General features: G+C 42.7%; 2 protein-coding genes across 3 annotated transcripts in view; one reads left to right on the top strand and one right to left on the bottom strand.

Annotated features, from left to right (window-relative positions):
• The window catches only part of WIPF3 (WAS/WASL interacting protein family member 3), a 70808-nt gene extending 69419 nt beyond the window's left edge, over positions 1-1389 (bottom strand). For both annotated transcript variants that reach the window (XR_004321436.1, XM_032483786.1), the window contains exon 1: positions 1254-1389. The gene's annotated coding sequence lies outside the window, so the exon portion shown is untranslated. The remainder of the gene's footprint in view (positions 1-1253) is intronic.
• The window catches only part of LOC116664746, a 31088-nt gene extending 9599 nt beyond the window's left edge, over positions 1-21489 (top strand). Inside the window, exons 2-4 of the mRNA XM_032482951.1 lie at positions 366-498; positions 1221-2387; positions 21336-21489. Coding sequence (XP_032338842.1) covers positions 366-498; positions 1221-1932 — 845 coding nt within the window. The 3' untranslated portion in view covers positions 1933-2387; positions 21336-21489. The remainder of the gene's footprint in view (positions 1-365; positions 499-1220; positions 2388-21335) is intronic.
• The last annotated feature ends 335 nt before the right edge of the window (positions 21490-21824 follow it).

Raw genomic sequence — 21824 nt, forward strand, 5'->3', positions numbered from 1 at the left:
AACTACTGTTTCGACCACAGAAAATGTACTTCAAATTCTCCCTCTGAAGGGATAAAAGACTCTGGAAAGGAGGAGAGGGACAGGAACTTTCTAAATCACACAGGTTATACAGAACAAAGCCCTCATTTTGCAGCCAGTGATCTGAGGCTCAGAGAAGCAAAGTGATAGCCCAACTTCCTGCCTCGGAGTAACTTTCCTTCCCAATAGAGCTCTCACAAAACATCCCGCCAGGGATGCTGCCAGCCTGTCCCAGCCCAGTGCGCCAGAACGCCCCCAGCCCCAGCACCTCCCATCCCCCCGGCAGAACTTCTTTTCAGGGAGCAGTGCACACTCGGTCCCCACGCCGCCCCCCGCTCCTGCCGCAGGCACACCCACGCGGCTGGCAAGCTACGCTCAGAAGGCACTGTTCCTGCAAGCCAGTGCCTGCCTGCCCACGGGGACACGGCTGGGCTCCCTGTCTGCCAGTCCCTATTCCGAGATCCGGGGTGTCCTCCAGCAGTGCTCTCCCGACCCCTAGCCGCCTCTGATGTGTACTGGGGGAGAGGGGTATGGGCCCTGCCACCTTCTCCCCGGTACCTCTAAAGAACTTTAAAGTCCGTTTGTGGCCAGATCTAAATTGCTGGATCGCAAACTACTGACTTCAGGGACTTGGAGATGAGCACTCAGAAGGGGGTTCCGAGACCTGCACTCTGGCCCCAGTTCAGTCACACTAGCTGTGTGACCTTGGGCAAGTCATTTCACATCTCTGGGCTTGGCTTCCTCATCGGGGGCTTCTGTATCTCCCAAGCCACCTTCAGTTCTGCAATTTCCTAGATGCTCTTCACTTCGCGCCTGCTCCCACGACAGACCCCCTCCTCAGCAAGACCCCAGCCTTTTGTTCTGGGGGTGAAGCGGGAAAGAGAAGGAAGGAGAGCTTGGCGAAGACCAGGTCGGGGCGGCCTTGGGGCCAGGCGCCGCTCCCGGGAGAGTGGGCTCGGGGGAAGTCACCAGACAACCCCGCGGTGACCTCGTTCCCTCCACCGTCCCGTTACCGCCGGGCCCTGGAGGCTCAGCGGGCGGCGGGCAGCGGGCGGCGGGCTCTAGGACATCGCCGCGCCGGGGGCAAGGGTCCCCGGACACGCACGCGCGCGCGCGCGCAGGACCCCTGCCCCCACCTGGGTTCACTCCGCCCCGGGACGGGCCCGAGCACCCGCCGCCACAGCCCATACCCACTCCCTCAGGCACCGAGCCGGGCACGCGCTCAGAGCCGCTACCTGCCGCTGGCCGTGCCGGGGACAGGACAGGACTCGAGCTCCGGCCGACGTCCTCGTTGCCGCCGCCGCCTCCAGCCTCCGGGCTGCGTCTCGCAGCGCCTGTGTTCCTGGCGGCGCCGCTGCGGCCGCGCTGCGCTGGGTGCGCGCCGCTCACTCCCCGGTCGCCAGCTCTGGGGCTGCCGGGACGCGGAGGCGGGGCCGTCGCCCCCACCTGCTCCGCCGGCTCCTGCCCGGGAGCCGCCGCCGCCACCCCGCGCGCACGGACGCGGCCCGGGCGGGCGGGGTCACCCTGGAACCCGGGAGGCGGGTCCCAGTCTGGAGGCGCGCCTCTCCTGGACGGAGTCCGAAGTCTGAGCTGAGGAGAGAGTGGGGGCCTAAGACTGGAATTCCCCAGATAGGCGGAGTTGTGGCGCGGGCGACGCACGGCCCAGCACCGCCACGGTGGGACACTCCACTCCTTCATCTCAATCTATACCAAAATATTTTGAACCCCTCCTATACTCCTGGCGGCGTCATAAGCGGTGAGGACAAAGGAGAACCAGGTCGCCTCTTTCCCTCATGGAGTTTGCGGTCTAGAAAGGGACTAATGGGCAACTACAATGCAGAACCAAGAGAGAGTGGTCACAGAGGGGGGCTTCTCGAGGAGCTGATGGCCAAAGGAACTGAAGGGCGAGCATGAATTAACCGGTTGGAGTGACCTGGGGTGGTAGATTGTCCCAGGTGAAGCCGAAGGGGAGAGGGATCGGACAATGAAAATTGAAATGTCTGAGGAGCCAAAAGAACTTGGTATGGCCAGTAAATCCTTGTCACACTTCACGTTCAGACCCCTTGGAAGACGCAGAAAGTTTGTGTCTGAGGCTGTATATATTCCTCTAGGTGCATGATTGGTTGGTGAGGATTTTGGATCTCCCACATCCTGGGCATTCCAGCTAGTGGAGTTGCTAAGAGGATACTCCTGGACCGTTCACTGCAATGTGTCTGAGCATCTATGAGCCAGGCACTCTACAGGGCCCTTAGAATGCGCTGCTGAAGGAGGCAGGATCTCCAGCGCTAAAGGAGCTACTAGTCTGGAGTGGAGGAGAGACCTGTGCTCAGCGCTGTGCCAACGCTTGGATAAGGTGCCTGGGAACACAGGTGAGGGAGCAGTTAATGCCAGCAGGGGGAGGATCTCACACATGGATGGCATCTTGTCTCCAGGTTCAGATTCTGTGGCAGCTGCTGTCAAAAGTATTTTCCCCAAGCAGTCCTTAGCTGGCTTCTTAATTACTAGTGTTTACAGCCTGACAATGTGTGGGCTTATGTTTATAGCAAGGATAAATAATTCACTCCTGATGCCTTTCATTCCTATGTTGTCAAGAATATGGGCTTCCATTTGATTTAGGTGAGGAAGGTGTAGACAGTGGAAGCCAATGAGATATTTGCTTCCCACCTGTTTGTCCTGTGCAACTCCTGCCTTTCCTCCTCTAGAACCGTAATGAATGGTCATGGGAATGAAAAACTGTGAAAAACTGTGCTCAACCTAAAATTCATAAACCATTTTGCATAGGTGATCACTACCAAAAAAAAAAAAAATCCAAAACATTACCAGACACTTTCCTTCTTGGGATCCATAATACTTGTTCTCATTAAATATATACTTATTAATATTCTAATATAAATAGAAGAAAAGATAAAATAGCAGAGAAGACATTTCCATGGGCCCAGAGAGTTCCAACCAGGTCTTATGCTGAGTGTCCCAAGCAGGAGGTAGTTGAATGGAAAGGCTATTATCCTAAGGGGTAGAGATATGCTAGCTTGGATAAAATAATTTGTGAAAAAAATGCTTACTGATTGGAAAGGATGGGGAAATGTTGAGTGACAGAAATATTTGGAAAGTGGGAATATTTGGGGCTGCAGGTGCCCAATGTCTCATATCTGTGTGAAATAACTGTGTCTTTGGTGTCTTGTTTCTGTGGACATTAGAGAAGGATTCATTCCCACCTAGCTCCACCAAGATGTACATAAGTATAGAACAACACTAGCTATTCCAGGCAGATAATACAGACATACCTTGGCGATATTGTGGGTTCAGTTCCAGACCACTGCATAAAACTCCTAATATTTGTATTAGGTTTTTTTTGCAGGGGGGGGGTAATTAAGTTTATTTATGTATTTACTTTTAGATCAGGTACCGGGGATTGAACCAAGGACATCCTGCGTGCTAAGCATGCACTCTACAACTTGAGCTATACCCTCCCCACCAGACCACTGCATAAAATGAGTCACATGAATTTTTTGGTTTCCCAGCATGTGTGAATGGCATATTTCACTGTACTGTACTCTATTAAGTGTGCAATGGCATTATGTCTAAAAAACAATGTATGAACCTTAATTTAAAAAAAAAAACTACTGCAAAAAATGCTAACCATCATCTTACAATGCAGAGTTGCCACAAACCTTCAATTTGTAAAAAACTATCTTCGAAGTACAGTGACATGAGATATGCCTGTTGTTTGTTCAGTTGCAGACACTGTGAGTCACCTTCCCAATAGCCAAGCCATTCTCCCTTTCTTTCCTATTAACAGAACTGAGGGTTATGATTGGTCCAAGACTACCATGACAGTGTCATTCCTGATTTCACAGTCTTTCTTGCAGCTAAGGAAGTCATTGACCCAGTTCTGGCCAATGAGTTGAAAGAAGGAGTTGGCTGAGGGTCTTTAGAGATATCTTTTGCTGGTTCTTACCTTCCGTTTCCCGTGTTCTTTATGCCTTGAATGCAAATGAGATGACCAGTGATGCTGCAAGCAGATTGCAACCAAGAGACAATGAACATGAGGCCAAAAAGTCAATATAATCAGGATGACAGAGTGGGAAATAGAGTCAGTGTGGTACTGATGGGCATTCGAACTGAAGCCAGCAACAGCCCACTTCTGAATTCTTTGTTATGTGAGAAAAATAGCCCCTGCTTGTTTAAGCCACTGAGACTAGGTGTTCTCTTCCTGGTGGCCAAATGTATTCCTGACTGATACAGTGGCCTGGTAAAGAGCAAATATCCCTTCTCTCACTGCTTACCAAATGCCTGCAAATGCTCACCTTTCATACCTTCTACTTGTAAACTTATATTTGTATCTGTCATGAATTATTGAGCTCTTCAGGAGAAAGGCACTATGGAAACCTTAAATGTTTTACACACGTATCCACATCAATTCCACCAGTATTTATAGAGCAGCTTTTAGATGGTGATAATAAACTGGTTCTGGGGGTGCTAAAATGAATTCGCAGCCCTGCCTCCAGGGAACTAATAGCTTAGAAGAGGACACAGGCTTGTAAATAAGTATTACAGCTCAATGTCAGAGAGGAGTTTGTCTTGGATAGAGAGATGATACAGGAGAAGAAATGATGAAAACTGCCTGATGGGGGAAAGAAAGGAGACTATAACACCTGAGCTTGCCTTCCATGGGTGAACTGGAGTTTCCCATCAGAAACTGGGGAAGGGAGGCCATTTCAATGAAGAGAAAGTCTGAAAGAGCATGGTGGACCAGAAACTTCATCATGGTCTTCCTACCAAACATGACCCATTCTCGGTGTTGCCCATCTCCCCATCCATCCCATTGGACTACCTAGCCACTTCTCAGCTCTCTTTCCCTCATGGCGTCTCCTCTCGGTGGATTTTGCCTTTTGGTTCCATCTGGTTTTACCCTTTTGCACCAATGCCACCTGATACCAGAGCCCCTCACCTTCTCCAGAACCCTTCTCAGAGTCCTTCCACAGTTGCCTCTTAGCTGGTCACTCTGCAATGTCCTTCTTCTGTTTTCCAAACCATTCTTCAGAGTGTGGTCAGAGAGATGGTCTTGAACCCTAAGCTGATCTGTTTAACTCCCACTATCTGTAGTTTAGTGGCTTTGCTTTGCTCTGATGATAATAACCAAGATCCTGACCATTGTCTCAAGGCACTCAGTTTCCAGCACAACTTGCTCAGCCTTCTCCCTCCATCTCTTTACTCCAGTCATGTTGGCCTGCTTTCAGATCCTTGAGCAGGTAATATTCTTTCTTGTCACAGGCCCTTTGCACATACTTTTTCATCTTTGTAGAAAACATCCCCCAAATAAGCTCCTCATCTTTCAGATCTCAACTAAACTCAGTCATTGCTCACCTGAAACTCGACTAATTCAACATCCACTATAAGAGCTCATCATCCCATGTAACTTTCTACTGCAGAATTAGTTACAGTTGTAATGATGCCATTATTTGTTTGGTGATTTGGTTAACATCTTTTCCCTGGGCTAGACCATGGTATCCATGACCTTAGGAACCATCTCTGTCTCCATTGTATCCTTGTTTCACAGCACAGAGACTAGCACATAAAAGGCACTCAATACATATTTCTCAAGTTATGAGAGAAGTGAACAAATGAGGGTTGGAGTCTTGAGCTGAGTATTTGAAAGTCCATGTATTTTTTAACTTTTAATGTCAACTTTATTAAAAAGTAATTTATATTTGATAAAATGTACTCACTTTAAATGCCAACAAATATGTACTCTGATGTAACTATTACCTTATCAATGCATAGACTATTTCAAACACACAAGAAAGTTCTCTTGTGCCCCTTTATAGCCAGTCTCTACCCCTAGTCCCAGGCGAAGGCAGAACTATTCTTATTGATCAGTTTTATCTTTTCTAGAGCTTTGTATATTGTATAGGATGTACTCTTTTTTGTCTGGCCTTTTTGCTAAGCATCATGTGTTTAAGTTTCATCTATGTGTTATGTGTAATTTTTTCCTGTTTTTTGCTCGCTAGTATTTCATTGCATGGATATGCCAGTATTTGTTTATCCATTCACCTGTTGGTGGACATTTGGGCCATTTCCAGACTGGGGATGTTAGAAATAAAGCTACTTTGACTATTTATTTATTACTATTTGTTAAGTCTTTTTATAGATACATGTTTTTATTTCTTTTTCATAAATAATTAGGAGTATAGTTTTAAGAGCCATTAGCATTTAAAGATAAAACCTTGGAACCACAACAAGTAACTACTTTATACCCACTAGGATGGCCATCATTTTTAAAGAAGGAAAACAAATGTGAAGATGCAGGAAAGTTGGAATCCTCATATACTTGGTAGGAATGTAAAATGCTGCAGCTGCTATGGAAAAGAGTTTGGTGTTCCCTCAAAAAGTTCAACATAGAATTACTGTATGATTAAGAAATTACAATCCTAGGCATATACCCCCAAAATTGAACACAGGAGTTCAAATAAAAACTTGTACCTGAATGTTCATAGCAGCACTATTCAAAATAGCCCAAAGGTGTGAACAACCCAATGTCCATCAACAGATGAATGGGTAAACCAAAGGTGATATATCCATATAATGGAATATTATTTGACAGTAAAAAGGAATGGAATACCAATACATACTACAACATGGGTGAACTTGGAAAATGTTATGCTGAGTGAAAGAAGCCAGACGAAAAGACCACACGGTGCTTAATTCCATTTATATGACATACCAAAACAGGCAAATCCATAGAGACAGAAAGCAGATTAGTGGTTGCCAGGAGCTGGGGAGAGAGGGGAAAAGGGCAGCGATTGCTTAATGTGACCAGAGTTTCCAACTGGGGGGATAAAAATGTTCTGGAACCAAGTGGTTGTAATGACTGAATAACATGAATGTACTTAAAGCCACTGAATGGTACACTTTAACATGGTTAAAAGAGTAAGTTTTATGCTATGTATATTTTACCATAAAAATAATATTAAAAGATACAACCTTAGAGGGGTGTGAGTGTCTCAGGTAGTGGTTCCCACCCTCTATAAAGGCTACTCCACCACCCCATGCATCACAAGCCCATAGTGGGCTGAGGGTGGTGCTGCCTGTCAGGTAGAATTCAGCCATGAGTCTTCTGTACAAGTTTCTGCACAGGGAGGAGGCTCCATCTTGCTGAGAGTAAGAGTTAAGAGGTGTGGCATTCTATCGCTTAACATCAGGCTGGAGCTCGTTCCTGCAGGTTTCTGAGATGGCTGAGAATGATTTCATGAGCACCATACATAAAAGAGAGCAGTCAGTTCTATTTAAACATCAGCACTGTGCCAAAGGATGACCAGGGGATAGTTCACTGCCTGTGGATGCAGTTTAATCCCATCATGCTGCCTCCAAAAATTCTACTGTTCCAAAATGTACTGCAAACACCAAAAGGTTGAATCCTACCTTCTTCACCTGCAGAATAAGACGAGAGGAAGATCAAGGCCTTTGGCAAACACAGGACTTTACTGAACAGGCAGAGAAAGACCCATGAAAGTGGTGGGAGAGGAGGGAGAGGGAGAGAGGAAAGAGCCTGGAGGGAGGAGGTGCAGAAGCCAAGGAGAGAGAGGACGTGGCCAACAGAGTTGCTGCACGAAGATCACTTTTAAGGGCCAAGAAATGTGATAATGGGAGGTCATCAGTTACCCTAGCAATTGCAAATTCAGTGCAGAAGGACAAACAGAAGCCTGATCTTAGTGGGTTGAAATATGGGAAGGAGCTGAGGGAGTGTAGACCATATTTTCAGTGTGCACTATTTTTTCAGAACCTTTGACCAGGAAGAGATGGAGAGAGAGAGAATTAAATCTAGAAGAGAACGAAGAATCAAGGGAGAGTAGAGACCCCATCATGTTGTAGGTTAAGAGAAAAGATCCAGTAGAGAAAAGGGTTTCAAGAATTAGGAAAGTGAGGGAGTTTGACAAGGAGCAAGGAATTCTCTGAAACACCTTCTTAGACTTGTTCTTTGAGAAACTTTGAGAAGGGATTTGCTGAACAATATTTCAGAAAGTTTTCAAAACCTTTGATCCTTCTAAGGAACCCTTGATCTTGGAGACAAAAGACGTGGATTCAAGCTATTATCAACAAGCTGTGTGATGTTTACTATTTCAGTAGCTTGTTAGATCCTCAAAATCTTAAGTCTTTTCACCTACAAAAAGGGGGCAGTAATGTTTACCAAGCCTGAGTCATTATCAGAATGCCAAGAAGTGAATTCCGTGAAGTTCATAAAATTGAAAGCATTTTGTTTTAGTATTAAGGGCCAAGAAGTGTAAAGAACTTTACCTGTTTTACTGTATTATATTTTAAATTAATCAGCATTCACTGGAAACACCAACTAAAAAAAAATTATTATTTGCAATGAGAAACGTTACTAATAACAGTTCTCAGCTTTACAAACACCCTTATGCTATTTCAGAGTATTTCCCTCATCCACAAAAGGGTCACCTTCCTTTACACTGTGGGTAAAGGGGACAGTCAATGTGGTGTAGGAAGAAGGGGTGATGGACTTTCTGGGTGTGTCACACTTTAAAATGGATTTTATCCTCCTGGATTACTTGCTTCTATTAATGGCACTAACACTCACCGATTCTCTCAAGCCAAAAACCTGGGTCATCCTACTCCCCTCTCTCTGACTTCCGTCATCACAAAACCCTGTCCATTCTGCCTCCCAGACACTTTCTTTTCCTGGTCATTCTCTACTGTCACTGCTTTAGTTCAGGACTCGTCCACTGCCATCATCTCCATGCTGGTGTCTCTGGCTCCAGTGTTCTCCCAGCTCCTCCCAACTGAACTCTCCTCTGCATCCATAGTGATCTTCCTAAAGTGAAATTTTAGTTCTCTAACTCACCTGCTTAAAATCCTTCAATTACTTTTGTTTGATCTCGAGGTAAAGCTTAACCTAGTATTGCGTAGAGAGTCCTCCAAGATTTGCCCCTTCCACATCATGTCCCATCCCTCACCTTCCCTCTCCATATCACACTGTGCACCAGCTATCCCAGAGTACTTGGAACCCCTTGGGTTAACCCTATGCTCGCCTGCTCTGCTTCCCCCAAACCATTTTCTAGTCTTGGAATACCTTTTCCCTCCTTGTTACCTGGAGAACTCCTCTTCATCCTTCAATGTCAATGCTCACTTACACTAGGAAAGCTTTCTGAACCTACGAGGTTGACCAGGGGTCCCTTCCAAATATTTAACATTCTCTTCCTCTATGTGTACTGCAGCATTTAGAGTATATTGTCATGGCTATTGATTTATTTGCTTATATCCTTAAGGGCAGAAATGGTGTCATTGCCTCCATACCACCAGCACCTAGCACATTGGGTGTCATATAACAAGTCAGTCCTCAATAAATGTTTAATTGATTAATTAACAAAAAACATCTAGCTCTCTTCTTCTCATCTGTCCAGGGAAAATTCTGCACCCAAACGACAATAGCTTAGAGTTGACAAGTCAGCTAAAATGGATGTTTCATTTCTTTTTTGGTGAGAAAGGACCTGGCCAAACCTGCATGGTGTGAAATGGTGGAGCCATTTAGAACATAATGATAGAATAAGAAAGACAGTTTCTGAGCAATTCCTGGGTCAGATCTCAACTTTATAGCTTTGTTATTTTGTTTCAAGTGGTGCAAATTTCTGAACAACAGCCACACACATTTCAAATGTTAAAACAAAAAAGTAGGCCAAGGTTAAATAAACATGCTTTAAAAATGTCTGCCATTTGGGGCCGGCTGTGTTCGTACTGCATAAACAGAGACACCCTGTTTGCAAGGATGATCAAGAATTGACTGTGCTTGAAAGTTCTGGATTTCGACATTAAGATGATAACAGGGGGATGGCATGTGACATGGTGTTCAATTACTAACGGCAACAAAGGGGACTGACAACATCTCTGCCTGAAAGGACGGTCAACCAGGTGACACAGCCAGGCCTCGGTTAGCCAGTTCTTAAAAAGAGAAATCTTAGTCTTACTCTTTTTACATCTATCAGATTAGCTGTGTTTCCCTGTCATTAAAAGGACTGGTATTTCTGTTTTTTCCAGTGCTGGTATTTCTTGATCAGAGACAACGTAAGGTTGAAGAAAAGATACTGAGTCGTGTAGGAAAGAAGAGTAGCATGCTTGTCTAATGCCATTGCCTTCCAGGTCTCTATAGCTTAGTAAGAATAAAAGACTGCCTCCTGAAAACACTTGAAAAGAGATGATCATGAATCAAAGTACATCTTAATCAGCTTAAAGTATTTATCCTTCTTCTTGGCTATTCAAGCGAATAGTCAGGAAGCACTTAGTGAAGATGGGGGAAGGAATGATGCTGGAAAAGTCTGCTACAGAATGAAACCCCAGCGGGGAAGTCCAGTTATGATCCCAATGGCCCATGTGATCCAGCCCAGAAAAAAACGCATATAGGAATTTCAGGGTGTAACTCCCAGTATATCTCCAAACATCCAAGATTCACATAACATAGAAGATGCGAACAGGTGGAAAATATGCTAGAAGTTCCTTTAGGGCAATAAATAATTGTTCATTGTCTTGAAGAGAAGAGGAACTGAAGGGGTCAGGGGAAAGCCAAAGTATCTGAGAAAAAAAAAAAAAACTAACATTGATTAAATGGGCATCATTCTAAGTGCTTTACTTGTGTCAATTCACTCATTCTCACAACAACAATGGGTTCCACCCTCTGGCCTCTGCTCTTGGCCACCACCCAACACTGTCTGTGAGAAAAGAGCCCATTGGGATCTCTCAGGTTTGGGCAAAGACCACATAGGGGTGAATCCATTTAATAAGCCCCCTTTCCTCTCCCTTCCCCCTCTCTCCCAGGCAGGCAGGAGATCTGCCTTCTTTTGCTTTAAATAGAAAAAAAAGTTCTATTTGAGGTTTCTTTTATTTTGTTTTTAATGGTAAAGTAATATATTGTCTTGGCTCCCTGTAGAGAGAATTTGGAAAACACAGAAAACTACAAAGCAGAAAATTTTTAAATAACCCATAATTATTCTACAACACAGACAAGCACAGATGATATTTTAATGTGTTTCTCTGAAATACACACACACACCCTATCCATATATATAAAATATATGTATACACACATGTTCTGCTTTTTTTCACTTAACATTAGATCATGAGTGAATTTCCTTGTCTTTACATAGTCCAGTGATAAGATGGAGGGACCCAGGCGTCTGAAGCTTGGTTGTGGTTCACTCCTCACTTGATGAATCAACCTGGGAGTGACATTACTCTTAAGGGCAACCGGGTTTCAAATCCAGCTTTTATTTGGAGTAAGGTTGAGGGCTAGCAGCCGCTTGTGTGTGGAAAGTCTGCATCTGTAAAATAAAAAGACATTTCACTAGGGGTCAAATCACAGGCAAACAAAGAGAAGGAAGGCATGGAGTTCAGGTCTACCAAATGGAACCTTCCTTTGTTTTTTTCCCCTGCTTAGGGGTATGGGGGTGTCAGCGCAGAACACCGGCTTCGTCAGCAAAATCAAGGAGAAAGGCTTGATGTGGCTCTTGTTTTGCTCACCTCTGTCATGCACACTCTAAAGGCCCAGTGACTGTCTTCCAGTTGTTATCCACAAAGAGAAAAAACCTCCTGGGGTCTTCAATCAACTCCTCTTTCAGAGAGAGAAAGAAGGTCAGGGAAAGTCCGGGTACTTTGGCACATGTAAAAGAACACAGCACACACACACATTCTGTTACCATTATCAGCCCAGGAAAATGCTTCAGTAGCTGGATTTCTTAGTGACAAACTTGCACAGTGAGTTTTCTAATAATACTTATCTTTGGAGAGATGTTATGTGAGTTGTCTCCTTCCCTGATTCAGTTTGACAGATTCTTTCTCTCCACAATCTATCTCGTTAATGGCTTTTGGCTGCTTTTTGATTTTTTTTTTTCTATCAACAGTTAAATTGGGTTTCTAAGGACCCAGGAATTTAATAGTCTGGTACTTGATAAACCATTCCAGTGGATCTTTTGTTCTAAAGCCTTCAAATTGAATCAGTGGAACAGGGACTGTTCCACTGTGCCCTGTGTGTGTGTGTGTGTATGTGTGTGTGTGTCTGTTGTCTGGTTTCGACCTTCTTGAGATAAAATGGCATTTTTTTGTAGGTGCTGACACTGAGATAGACTTTGAACATAGAAACTTTGATGTCTAGAATCCATAGGATCGATTGATAGAGATATTGAATTCCTAGTAAAGATAGAACTAATCCAGATTAACCTATTAGTTTATTTCATTTATAATTTTACTTCTCAGTAATTTCAGTCAAGGACACCACTGAAATAGTTTGGATACTTTAGTGAAAGGACAACAACATGTTACTTATCCTCGTATTTTAAAATTTGATTTTTTCTATTACATCAAAGTGATAATGTGCAGAAGTTTAAATATAGTGCTTAAAAGCTTATGTGAAAAATAGAATTTCTTTACTCCAACTCCCACTTTCTTTTTCTGCAGAGGCAACCACTCTCAAATCTTTTAGCATTTTCTTTTTCTATCTATGTCTATATTTTAAACACTATGCATAAAGTACTCTTGCTCAATTAATTGTTTTAGAATTTATCCTCTAACTTCTATCATGGTAGATGGGGATTTAGCTTTGAAATTGCTTTATTTTTTAAATTTCTTTAGTTTACTTTGTATTTATTGCTAAATTTTCTTATGCCCTCCTCTAGTTTCTCAGTTCGATTTTTAAACAATCTGTCCATTCCATCCTCCTGCTCCAAACTGGGCTGGTTGCTCCTTGGGCCTACTAAGTGGCTGCTGTCCTGGGAACTCCCACCCATCCTCCCGTGCTGGATCTTCTGTTTCCTGGGATCCACATTTTCTTCCTTCTTGGTTTCTTCCCTAGCACAGTCTTTAGTCGTTGAGACTTTGTGTACTTGTCTGTTAGTTTTGCCAGGTATAGAACTCTAGGATGAAAACTGTGTTCTTCAGAATGTCACTGGTACTGCCCCCACTGTTTTCCAGTTCCCAAGGGTGCCACTGGAAAATTCATTGCTATTCTTAGCCCTAATCCTTTGTGGACTTGAGAGCTCAGATCTTCTCTTTATGTCCAGTAAGCCAAAACCTTTTACGATAGGCCTTAGTGGGTTCCTTTCTCATTCGTTATGATTGATAATTGGCAGTTCACCAACAGGTAGATAGGATTTCTTTGTACTAATTCTGAGTAATATCCTCCTATCCTTTTTCTCTGTTCACCCTTCATAGACTTCCCATTAATCAGAAGTTGGACCCTGTAATAAAAACTGCTAGTTGCCAACCTAAATATGTAAATCCTCCCCTTCTTCTTTAGTAGGAAAATACTTATTGGTTGGTTGGAATAAAGTACCAGGAGAAAAGAACACATTTTCCAGACTTATTTGTGGCTAAATGAGAACAAGTTACTAAGTTCTGGCCAGTGAAATATAAGTGGAAGTTGGTATAGGATTTCTTGGAAAACTGACTGCTTTTGGAGCTGACTTAGCTGGGAGCGTGCTCTCTGTCCTTCCTGGATCATCCTTCCTGATGCTGGAATACAGACATGATGGCCAGAGCCCCAGCAGCTATCTTGGACTATGATGTGAATTTGAGGATGAGAAGCCACATGCTCTAAAAGACAGAGGGAAAAGATAGAAGCCTCTCTGGAGCTGCCATACCAACCTTAGCATGCCTACATCCATTTAAGAGACAATAAATCCTTGCATATGGAAGCCACTTTGTTTTCATTTTTCTGTTATCTTAGTCAAATCTGATACAGACTTTCTACACTGATACTCTAATTTTCATATTGTTTTCTCTTGCTTTTTGTTAAAATTTTGTGGAGTCTTTCTTGATATTTTCATTTTAATTTTGGCATTTGTTTGTTATAATTTCCAAGAGTTCTTTCTTGTCCTGTGATTGTTCTTGATATCTTCTCTTATCTCTATACTTTTTGGGGAAGTTTTCTTCTGTTTCTGGCATTATTTCTGTTGTCTTCAAGATCCTTTTTGCTGTTTTTTTTGATCTCTCTTTTTCACGTTGGAAGATTTCCTCAAATGCCAGGTGATCTTTAGTTGTCAAATCACGTTTAAGAAGTCCATCCCTGATTGGAAACTCCACATTCATAGATGAGGCTTTGCTGATCCATGGACCCCTTTGCAGGAGATCATGAAAGAGGCAGTCGTTTCACCAGATAATTCCCCCATGTCAGCATTTGAGGATGCTTCTAAGTTTATTGAGTTTTCCCAAAAAGGATCTTCTAACCTTGTGTGTGAGTATTATAAAACTGGCTGTGGACATTCTGAGATCTGAGCGAGGGAAGGGAATCTTGCTGTTCAGTGTGCAGGTTTATATTTAATCCTGCAATTTTCAATCCCTCACCCTCTCCCTAACCCTCCATGGGGCCGGTTGTCTCAGGGCTGAAATGTGTCTGACTTTATTGGTTCTTATATGTAAAAAAAAGAAATTAAATCTTGTTATTCCTCTCTCTCTTGATTTGGCTCTGAAAGTTAGTGAACAATGATTTAGCATGAAATGCCCAGAGTGCCTTTGGTAGGTAAAATGCAGACAGCTTTTTTCTCCTTCCCAAAGACATGAGTCAGGAAATAAGTAGACAGGGATGGAGACCCAGAGAAAAAGGCATTAGTGCCATCCCTCCATCTGCCACTGGCACATGCCAGATGGACTGAAGGTAGGTTGCCTTCTTTCTCCTTCTGTGTAACTATAGTCTCAGAGATTCCTTTGTTTTTTTTTGTTTTTTTTTTTTTTTTGTGGGGTGGAGAATAGGTTAAGAGAAAGGATGGGGAAAACAGTTTGAGGTCCACATTGCACGTGATTATTGATTTTTTGCAATTGTAGCCAGTTCTCCATTATATCTGCTGATGAGAGTGGGTCATGCTGTGGTAATATTCAGCTCACAGAATGGGGGGGGGGAATGGTACTGAAAATAAGATAAAAATGGTAACAATAGTAAGAATAGTTAATTGAATGTTAGGCCACACGCACGCGTGCACACACACTATCTGATTTAATCATTACAGCGATACAATGACATGCACATTATTATTAGCCCCATTTGTCAAGTGAGAAAAAGAAGATGCAATAGGGTTAAGCAATCTGCTCAAAATCCTACCATGGACAGTGAAGGATCTGGAATTTATAAATAGGTCTGTTTGGCTCCATTCCTAACTATAGCACCAATAGGCTACACGTATGTTATTTTTCATTAATTTTCTTTTTCAATCATGTTGTGGCAGACACTAAACGTTTGGTACATATTTTTCTGGATTATGTTCTTTATGCATGTGCTAATATTGACATTTTGGAAACTGGGATATAGTTTTATACCAACTATGTTTTTAAAATTAGCCATATTTTATATTTTGTAGTAACTACCCAGAAAGGCACTCATTCATTAAATCTTAATAGATCACCTACTATGTGCAGGAAACAGTGCTGGTCTCTGGGTAAAATAAGTTCCTTGGTACTGCCTCTCCTTTAGTCTTTAAGTATTTAATAGTTTGTAGACATGCAATCAGGATTTCTCTACCTATTAAAGAATAAAACCAACCATCATGCTATTCATTTGAACTTTAAAAATATTTTTATTTATTATTGTATTACTTGATTATTTTTTATTTTGGGAGGAGGTAACTAGGTTTATTTATTTTTAGAAGAGGTACTAGGGACCAAACTCAGGACCTCATGCATACTAAGCACACACTCTACCACTTGAGCTATACCCTCCCCTAAACTTTTTAAAAGAGACTTAACAGCATCTCAGTAAGGAATTCTAAGAAAAGTTTAAGACCATATCTGGCTGATCCCATGTAATGGATAAAATACATGTAGAATTTAATGTCAATGCCTAAAATTTGGTCTCCATCTTAATTTGTATTACTGCCTTGGGCCCTGTTTCCCCCCATCTAGAAAATAAAGGGTAACAATACAGCTAGCTCATGTACAGTTATGATAAAGATATGAGAGAATATGTGTGAACAACACAGTCTTTGTGTTAATGAGGTAATTAATTCAATTAGTGGAACAAGAAAATTCTAAGTAGGTGAGGAAGCAATAGCTAATTAACTGACCAAACCAATGATCCCACTTTCCTTTTCTAAAACACAAGTGCTTGCTTAGGATTGAAATTGCTAGGTTCCTATCTACATAATGCATTATGATTGAATTTTGGGGAGTGGGTATAGATTTGCAAACAATAATTCAAAACCCATGTATGCTTAGCTGCTTTAGGAAGTTGAAATCAATTAGTCCAGAAGTCTTCTCTATTCCTCACTTGCTCCCCCTCCAGTATGAAGTTTTACTTGGCAAGTGAGTATGTGTGAAGCTGCTTGACTGTTCCTGGGTTTTGAATTCACTGTGGGCAAAATACGGCACGTAACCCAGAAAATGGTCAGAGTTACAATTCTCTCTTTTCTTAAGGAACTAGGGCAGGAGAAGAGAAAAGATCGTCAGAGCAATGTCTTTGGGGTGGTCCAGTGGGCCAGATTCTCATGACTGTCAGATACATCATTGAAATTGCCTACCAGTTGTACCAGATTTAAAACTCAGTGGATGCAAAAGCCCTTGGATAATGTCAGATTTAATATAGCTCAAAAGACAAGATAGTTGAGGGGTAAAAAGCAAAACAAGCATTGTTCAAGCTCAGAACATCAATTCACTGCATTCTGTTGGAGGAGCCAGATTTTTTCTCTTTGAAATTATTTGGGAGAAAAATAGAGAAAGAGGTTGAAATTTTGGATTGTGTTCCTGTATGGTTTTGAACAAGAAAATATTCCTTAGAGACCAAGCTTCAAGTGCTGCCCAATTTGGTGTCTGCCATCCCTCAGATTGGAACATCCGCTATACTACCTGGGAATAAAGTGGTCCTGGCGCCCTCCGGTGGACCTGTAAGATCCCACGGAATGGCTCACACCGTCCTGTGTGAGGAAACAGGGAGACAGTCTGCCCTTCCTCTTTCTTCCTGAGTGTCTTATTCTCCCCCTCTGAGGACCTTGGCAGAGGCTCCTCACTCTGACATCCATCTTTATTTTGCTAATGTTACTGCGTGGCTGCCCTCAGAAGATGGAATCATGGTTCATTTTCAGTTTGAGTAATAACAAGATTTGCCATATTCCACCACACAGGTTTCCAGCAGCTTTTAAAGAAATCATTAAGGTTAAATAACCAGAGGCGGGAGCTTTAATGCACTTTCATTGACAATTACTCTCTCTCCAGCCCAGAAATTGAACATTTCTCTCTCCCCTTCACGACAAGTGCATCTGAGAATATTTTCTATATGGTCAAGTAATGTCAAACTTCTAAAAAGCCCTGAGAGAGGTGATGGGAAAGAATCAATCTTTGGGTTAAAATTGAGAGCTTTTCAGGTTTAATAAACTTAGACTGAAGGTGAAAAATCTCATTGGTCCGTGAAAAATCTCTTCCCTGTGTCCTTAAGAGGGGATTGAGGTTGCCCAGGGAATGAGCCCTAAAGAAGCTTAGTAGCCTGGCCTAGGGAAGCCCCACCCTACAAATCAGCCCCCACCTCCCCGGATGTGCACAATGGCTTCAGAAAGGATTTTCAAGGCTCTCCCAGGGGCCCTTTTGCTGGGTGGGCTCAGGGAAAAGAACATGGGTCTTGGAATTGCAAGCCCTGAGTTCATGCCTTGGCTGCCACATTTCCCTTGTGGGATCTTTGACAAGTAGCTTGACTTTTGGGGAAGGCTGTTTTTCCTAATCTGGATTTCTGGGATTAGTGGCAGTAGTCACATCTATTTTGTAAGACTTGAGTGTGAAGTATGGTGACATTTATGAGGACCCTTGTGGATAGCAGATGCCCAATCAATGACCATAGTTATTATTATGAGTGTTACTGTATTATTTAACTGCCCACTCAGCAACTCGATTTGTGTGTTTCGTAAATAACACGTCCAAAATAGAACTCCTGTTTCCCAAGCCTACCTTCTTCCGCAGGGCCTCCCCCAAATGATCCACCTTAGCCTTCTCTATCCCAGTAAAAGCTGCACCATCCCACAAGGGGCTTGGGGATTATCTTTGACTCTTCTTTCCTTTAACCCCCACAACAAATCCAAATCAAGCCTTGTTCTACCTTTAAAATATACCCCAAATCCCACCGGTTTTCCTACCGCCACAACTATCACCAGGGTCTGAGCCACCATCATCCATCACCTGTACTGCTGCAACAATCTTCTACCCGGTCTGCCTGTCTCCAGTCTTGGCCTCCCTACAGTCCATTCTCCACAGAGCTGCAAAGTGGCCTTTTTAAAAAGGTAAACCAGATCAGTTCACTCATGTGTAAAGCCGTCCAGTGCCTTCCAGACTTCCATGCCTCAACAAACCCTACACAATCTGGTCTGCCTGCCAGCTTCATCTCCTACCTCCTGGTTCATTATGCCCCATCATGGCCACACATCAGGTTTATTTGATCTCAGGGCCTTTGCACATGCTGTTCCTACATGCTGTCTGGAACACTGCTCTATATCCACCATCTTTGCATGGCAGGCTCATTCTTATTATTGAGGACTCTGCTCAAATATTACCTCCTCAAAGGAGCCTTTCTGACTCTCCTATCTAAAGTCACTAGGGTCTCCCCTTCGTTCTCCAGTCACTCTATCTGTAACCCATTAAATTTTTTGTGTTTATTAACCCAGAGATTATAAAGATATTGATAAGATAAATTAATCTATGTTTTCTTCACATATCTCTCTGTTCCAGTATGCAAGCTTTGAGAGGACAGACCTTTGTCATATTCACAGCTCTATACTCAGCACCTGGATAGTGCCTAAAAATAATTGTTGAATGAATGAATGAAAGCATTATTAATGGTACAGTGCTTTGACTCCATTACTTACCTCTTTCTCCCACAGCTCTGAGCACATGCGCTTTGGTTCACTGTGGTTCACATTCTTATTCTGTATCCACTCTCTTGTTCCTTTAGGGTTTATGACAATAAACTGAGTAATTGGCAAAATGTTAAGATGGAGGGCGGATTTCCTATAATAATATGTGCATCTTCTAATTGGAATTTTTGTTGTCTCATCAATTTGTAGCTTTAATGGTGAACATCTGAGACTATGTCAGGCTTTGGGGGAAGATCTTTGGGTTGTACCCCCCTAAATCTCAGCTTCTCCCACATGGAGTGGATAGAAAGGAGGGCTAACTGTACTCCTATTTAATAAACTGGACTCCTCCTTTCTCCCACAGGAGTTCCTTGAGATAATTGGAAGTGACACACAATTGCATCATTTTTCCTTGATGGAAAGCCTATGGCTTTGCCATTTTTAAAAGCATACATTTCTGACTTTTATACATAAAACCAAGAGAGTGGTAGGACAGCAAACCTCTTCTAGACCAGCACTTTGAAAAATGCTGGTTTTAGCGTATTAGCAAAAAAAGACAAAAACAAACACAAACAAACAAACAGATGGCCCTACTCCAAACTATTCAAAGGCTCATATTTTAGCTAAAACAGGGCAAGCATCCATCTGCTCTACCCAACAGTCGGCAGCCAGTGTGGTGGGATAACAAGCCCTTGGACACTGGTGTCAGACAAGCCTGGGTTTCATCTTGGATCTACTTTTTCCTCAATCTCTTTGAACTCAATGTTCTCATCTGTAGACAGAGATGCTAAGAGCTACTTTGTGGGGTTATAATAAGGGGCTAATGAGTGAACACATTTAAAACAGACTAACCCCTGATGTGCAGAAACTGCTCAATATCACTTCCGCTTGACCTCACCATGATAAAACAAAGTGCATCTGCTAGGATTGCCTTTGGCTGCAAGGAACAGAAGACCAACTAGAGTCTTAAACTGTTGGAGGTTTATTTTTCTGAGATAATAAGAAGTTGGAGGTGGGCAGTTGATGTTGACTTAACAGCTCAACAACATTAAGGCTGATATCTGCATTTCACTTGGCCACTTCCTTTTGATCACAGGTGGCTCCTGTAGTTCTACTGTCATATTTGTGTTATAATTGGGAAGAAGGAGGAAAGAGGTAAGTAAAGACAAAGGGGCAAAGAGCCATGACAAGCAAGCCTGTACCCTTTTATCAGGAAGGCAGCCACTTGTCTAGAAGCTCCACCTAGCAGATGTCTGCTTACATCTCATTGGGAGAACTGGGTCACATGGCCATCTCTAGACCAATCATAGGCCAGGGGGAATGACATTACCATCCCTGGTGTAGATCCATTGCTCAGTATTTCCTGGAGCAAAATCAGGGTTTTGCATTCAGAGAAAAAGTGGGATGGTGGTAGTGGGAAGTGAATACGGAGTAGGCAATAAGTCATGCCTGCCACAGAGAGAGAGAGACCACCCATATAAATCTGGCTCGAACAAAAGAAAAGAAACTTCCATTTTGTATTGCACGTTCCATCTGTTGATGGAGATTAGCAGGGTTTATCACACTGAAAAAAATTGGTGAGTGCCCCAGGGATAAATTTCCTAGGAATGGTCTTGTGTGCAAATCTGTTCTTTCTTTGACCACTTGAATTAAACATATGGGAGCATTTAGTGTCCCAAATATTAGGCTCCGCCCGGGAAAGTAACTCACGTGAACTTCCGTTCACTATGCACTAAATCTAAGGAAAATTGAGATGAGCCTGGTGTTAACACTTACTTTCTAAAACTATATCTCTAACTTTAAGCATAGAAATGTTCACAGGCTGTGAAAGGAGGCCATGTTCCAATATTCCCAAGTTGTTCTTGGCAAAAGATGCCATTGGCTGAATGAGAAATTCATAGAACTGTGAGCTTTGTTCAGTTGTAAAGGCCACAGCAGGAGGGCTGGGTGTCAGAAGGGGTAGGAGGAATCAGGCACCAGAAGCACACAGATGAATCAGGCAATGCATGTGAAGAAAGATCAAGGATAATTTAGTGAATAGGGTGATAATCACAAGCATTCATGCTTAATAAAGAATAATTGCAGTGAAGGACTACATTTCAGTCTATACTAAGCCTGAGAATCTTTTGACAAATAAAACTGTACCAGCATGAGAAAGGGCTGCTGGGGCATGTATTTTGCAGCAATTGGGAATAAATCTAATAGCCTGCTATTTCTTTGTTTATCCCCTGGAAGTAATAAAAAACTTGTTGGAACTGGGGGTGATGGTGGTGCTGGTGGTGGTGATGGTAGAATCAGATCAATGGCCCCAGACCTAAACCTAGAGATCTAAACCCAAGGGGAAGAAGGAAAAAAACACGAACAAGGAGGGAAGGACTGTGTAAAGGCCAGCTGGAGTTCCCCAGGGCACCAATCAGTAGTGAAGTGGGCTCAAGTATAAGAAAGATTGATACTCACCTCCCCAACCATGGCTCACATTATTTTTATTTCTACCACTAGGTGTTGTCTTCCATCTCAGGACTCTCCATCTTCCTAAGGGTCGCCCATGAAGATGTTTGAACCAACTTACATTCCACCAGTAGGATATGGGGGGTCCAGTTGCTCCACATCCTCTCCCACACTTCGTACGGTCAGTCTTTTATTTTAGCCATTCTGACGGGTGAGTAGTTGTCTATCACTGTGATTTTTAACTTCCGTTTCTCTGATGACTAATGATGTTGAGTACCTCTTTACATACACATTGGCCATTTGGGTTTCTTTCTTTATGAAGTGTCTGCTCAAGTCTTTTGATCACTTAAAATTTTGGTTTTGCCTTTTAAACTTAATTTGTAAGGGTCTTTTTTTTTTTTTTTTATCACCGTGGAGTTCTTAGATGGATGTATCACAAATATCTTCTCCCACTTCATAGGCTGCCTTTTAACTCTATTTATGGTATCTTTTCACGGACAGAATTTTGTAATACCGAAGAAAAATGTTTGTGTCCATTTT

The sequence above is a fragment of the Camelus ferus genome, chromosome 7, assembly GCF_009834535.1.
Source record: "Camelus ferus isolate YT-003-E chromosome 7, BCGSAC_Cfer_1.0, whole genome shotgun sequence".
Classification (NCBI taxonomy): Eukaryota; Metazoa; Chordata; class Mammalia; order Artiodactyla; family Camelidae; genus Camelus; species Camelus ferus.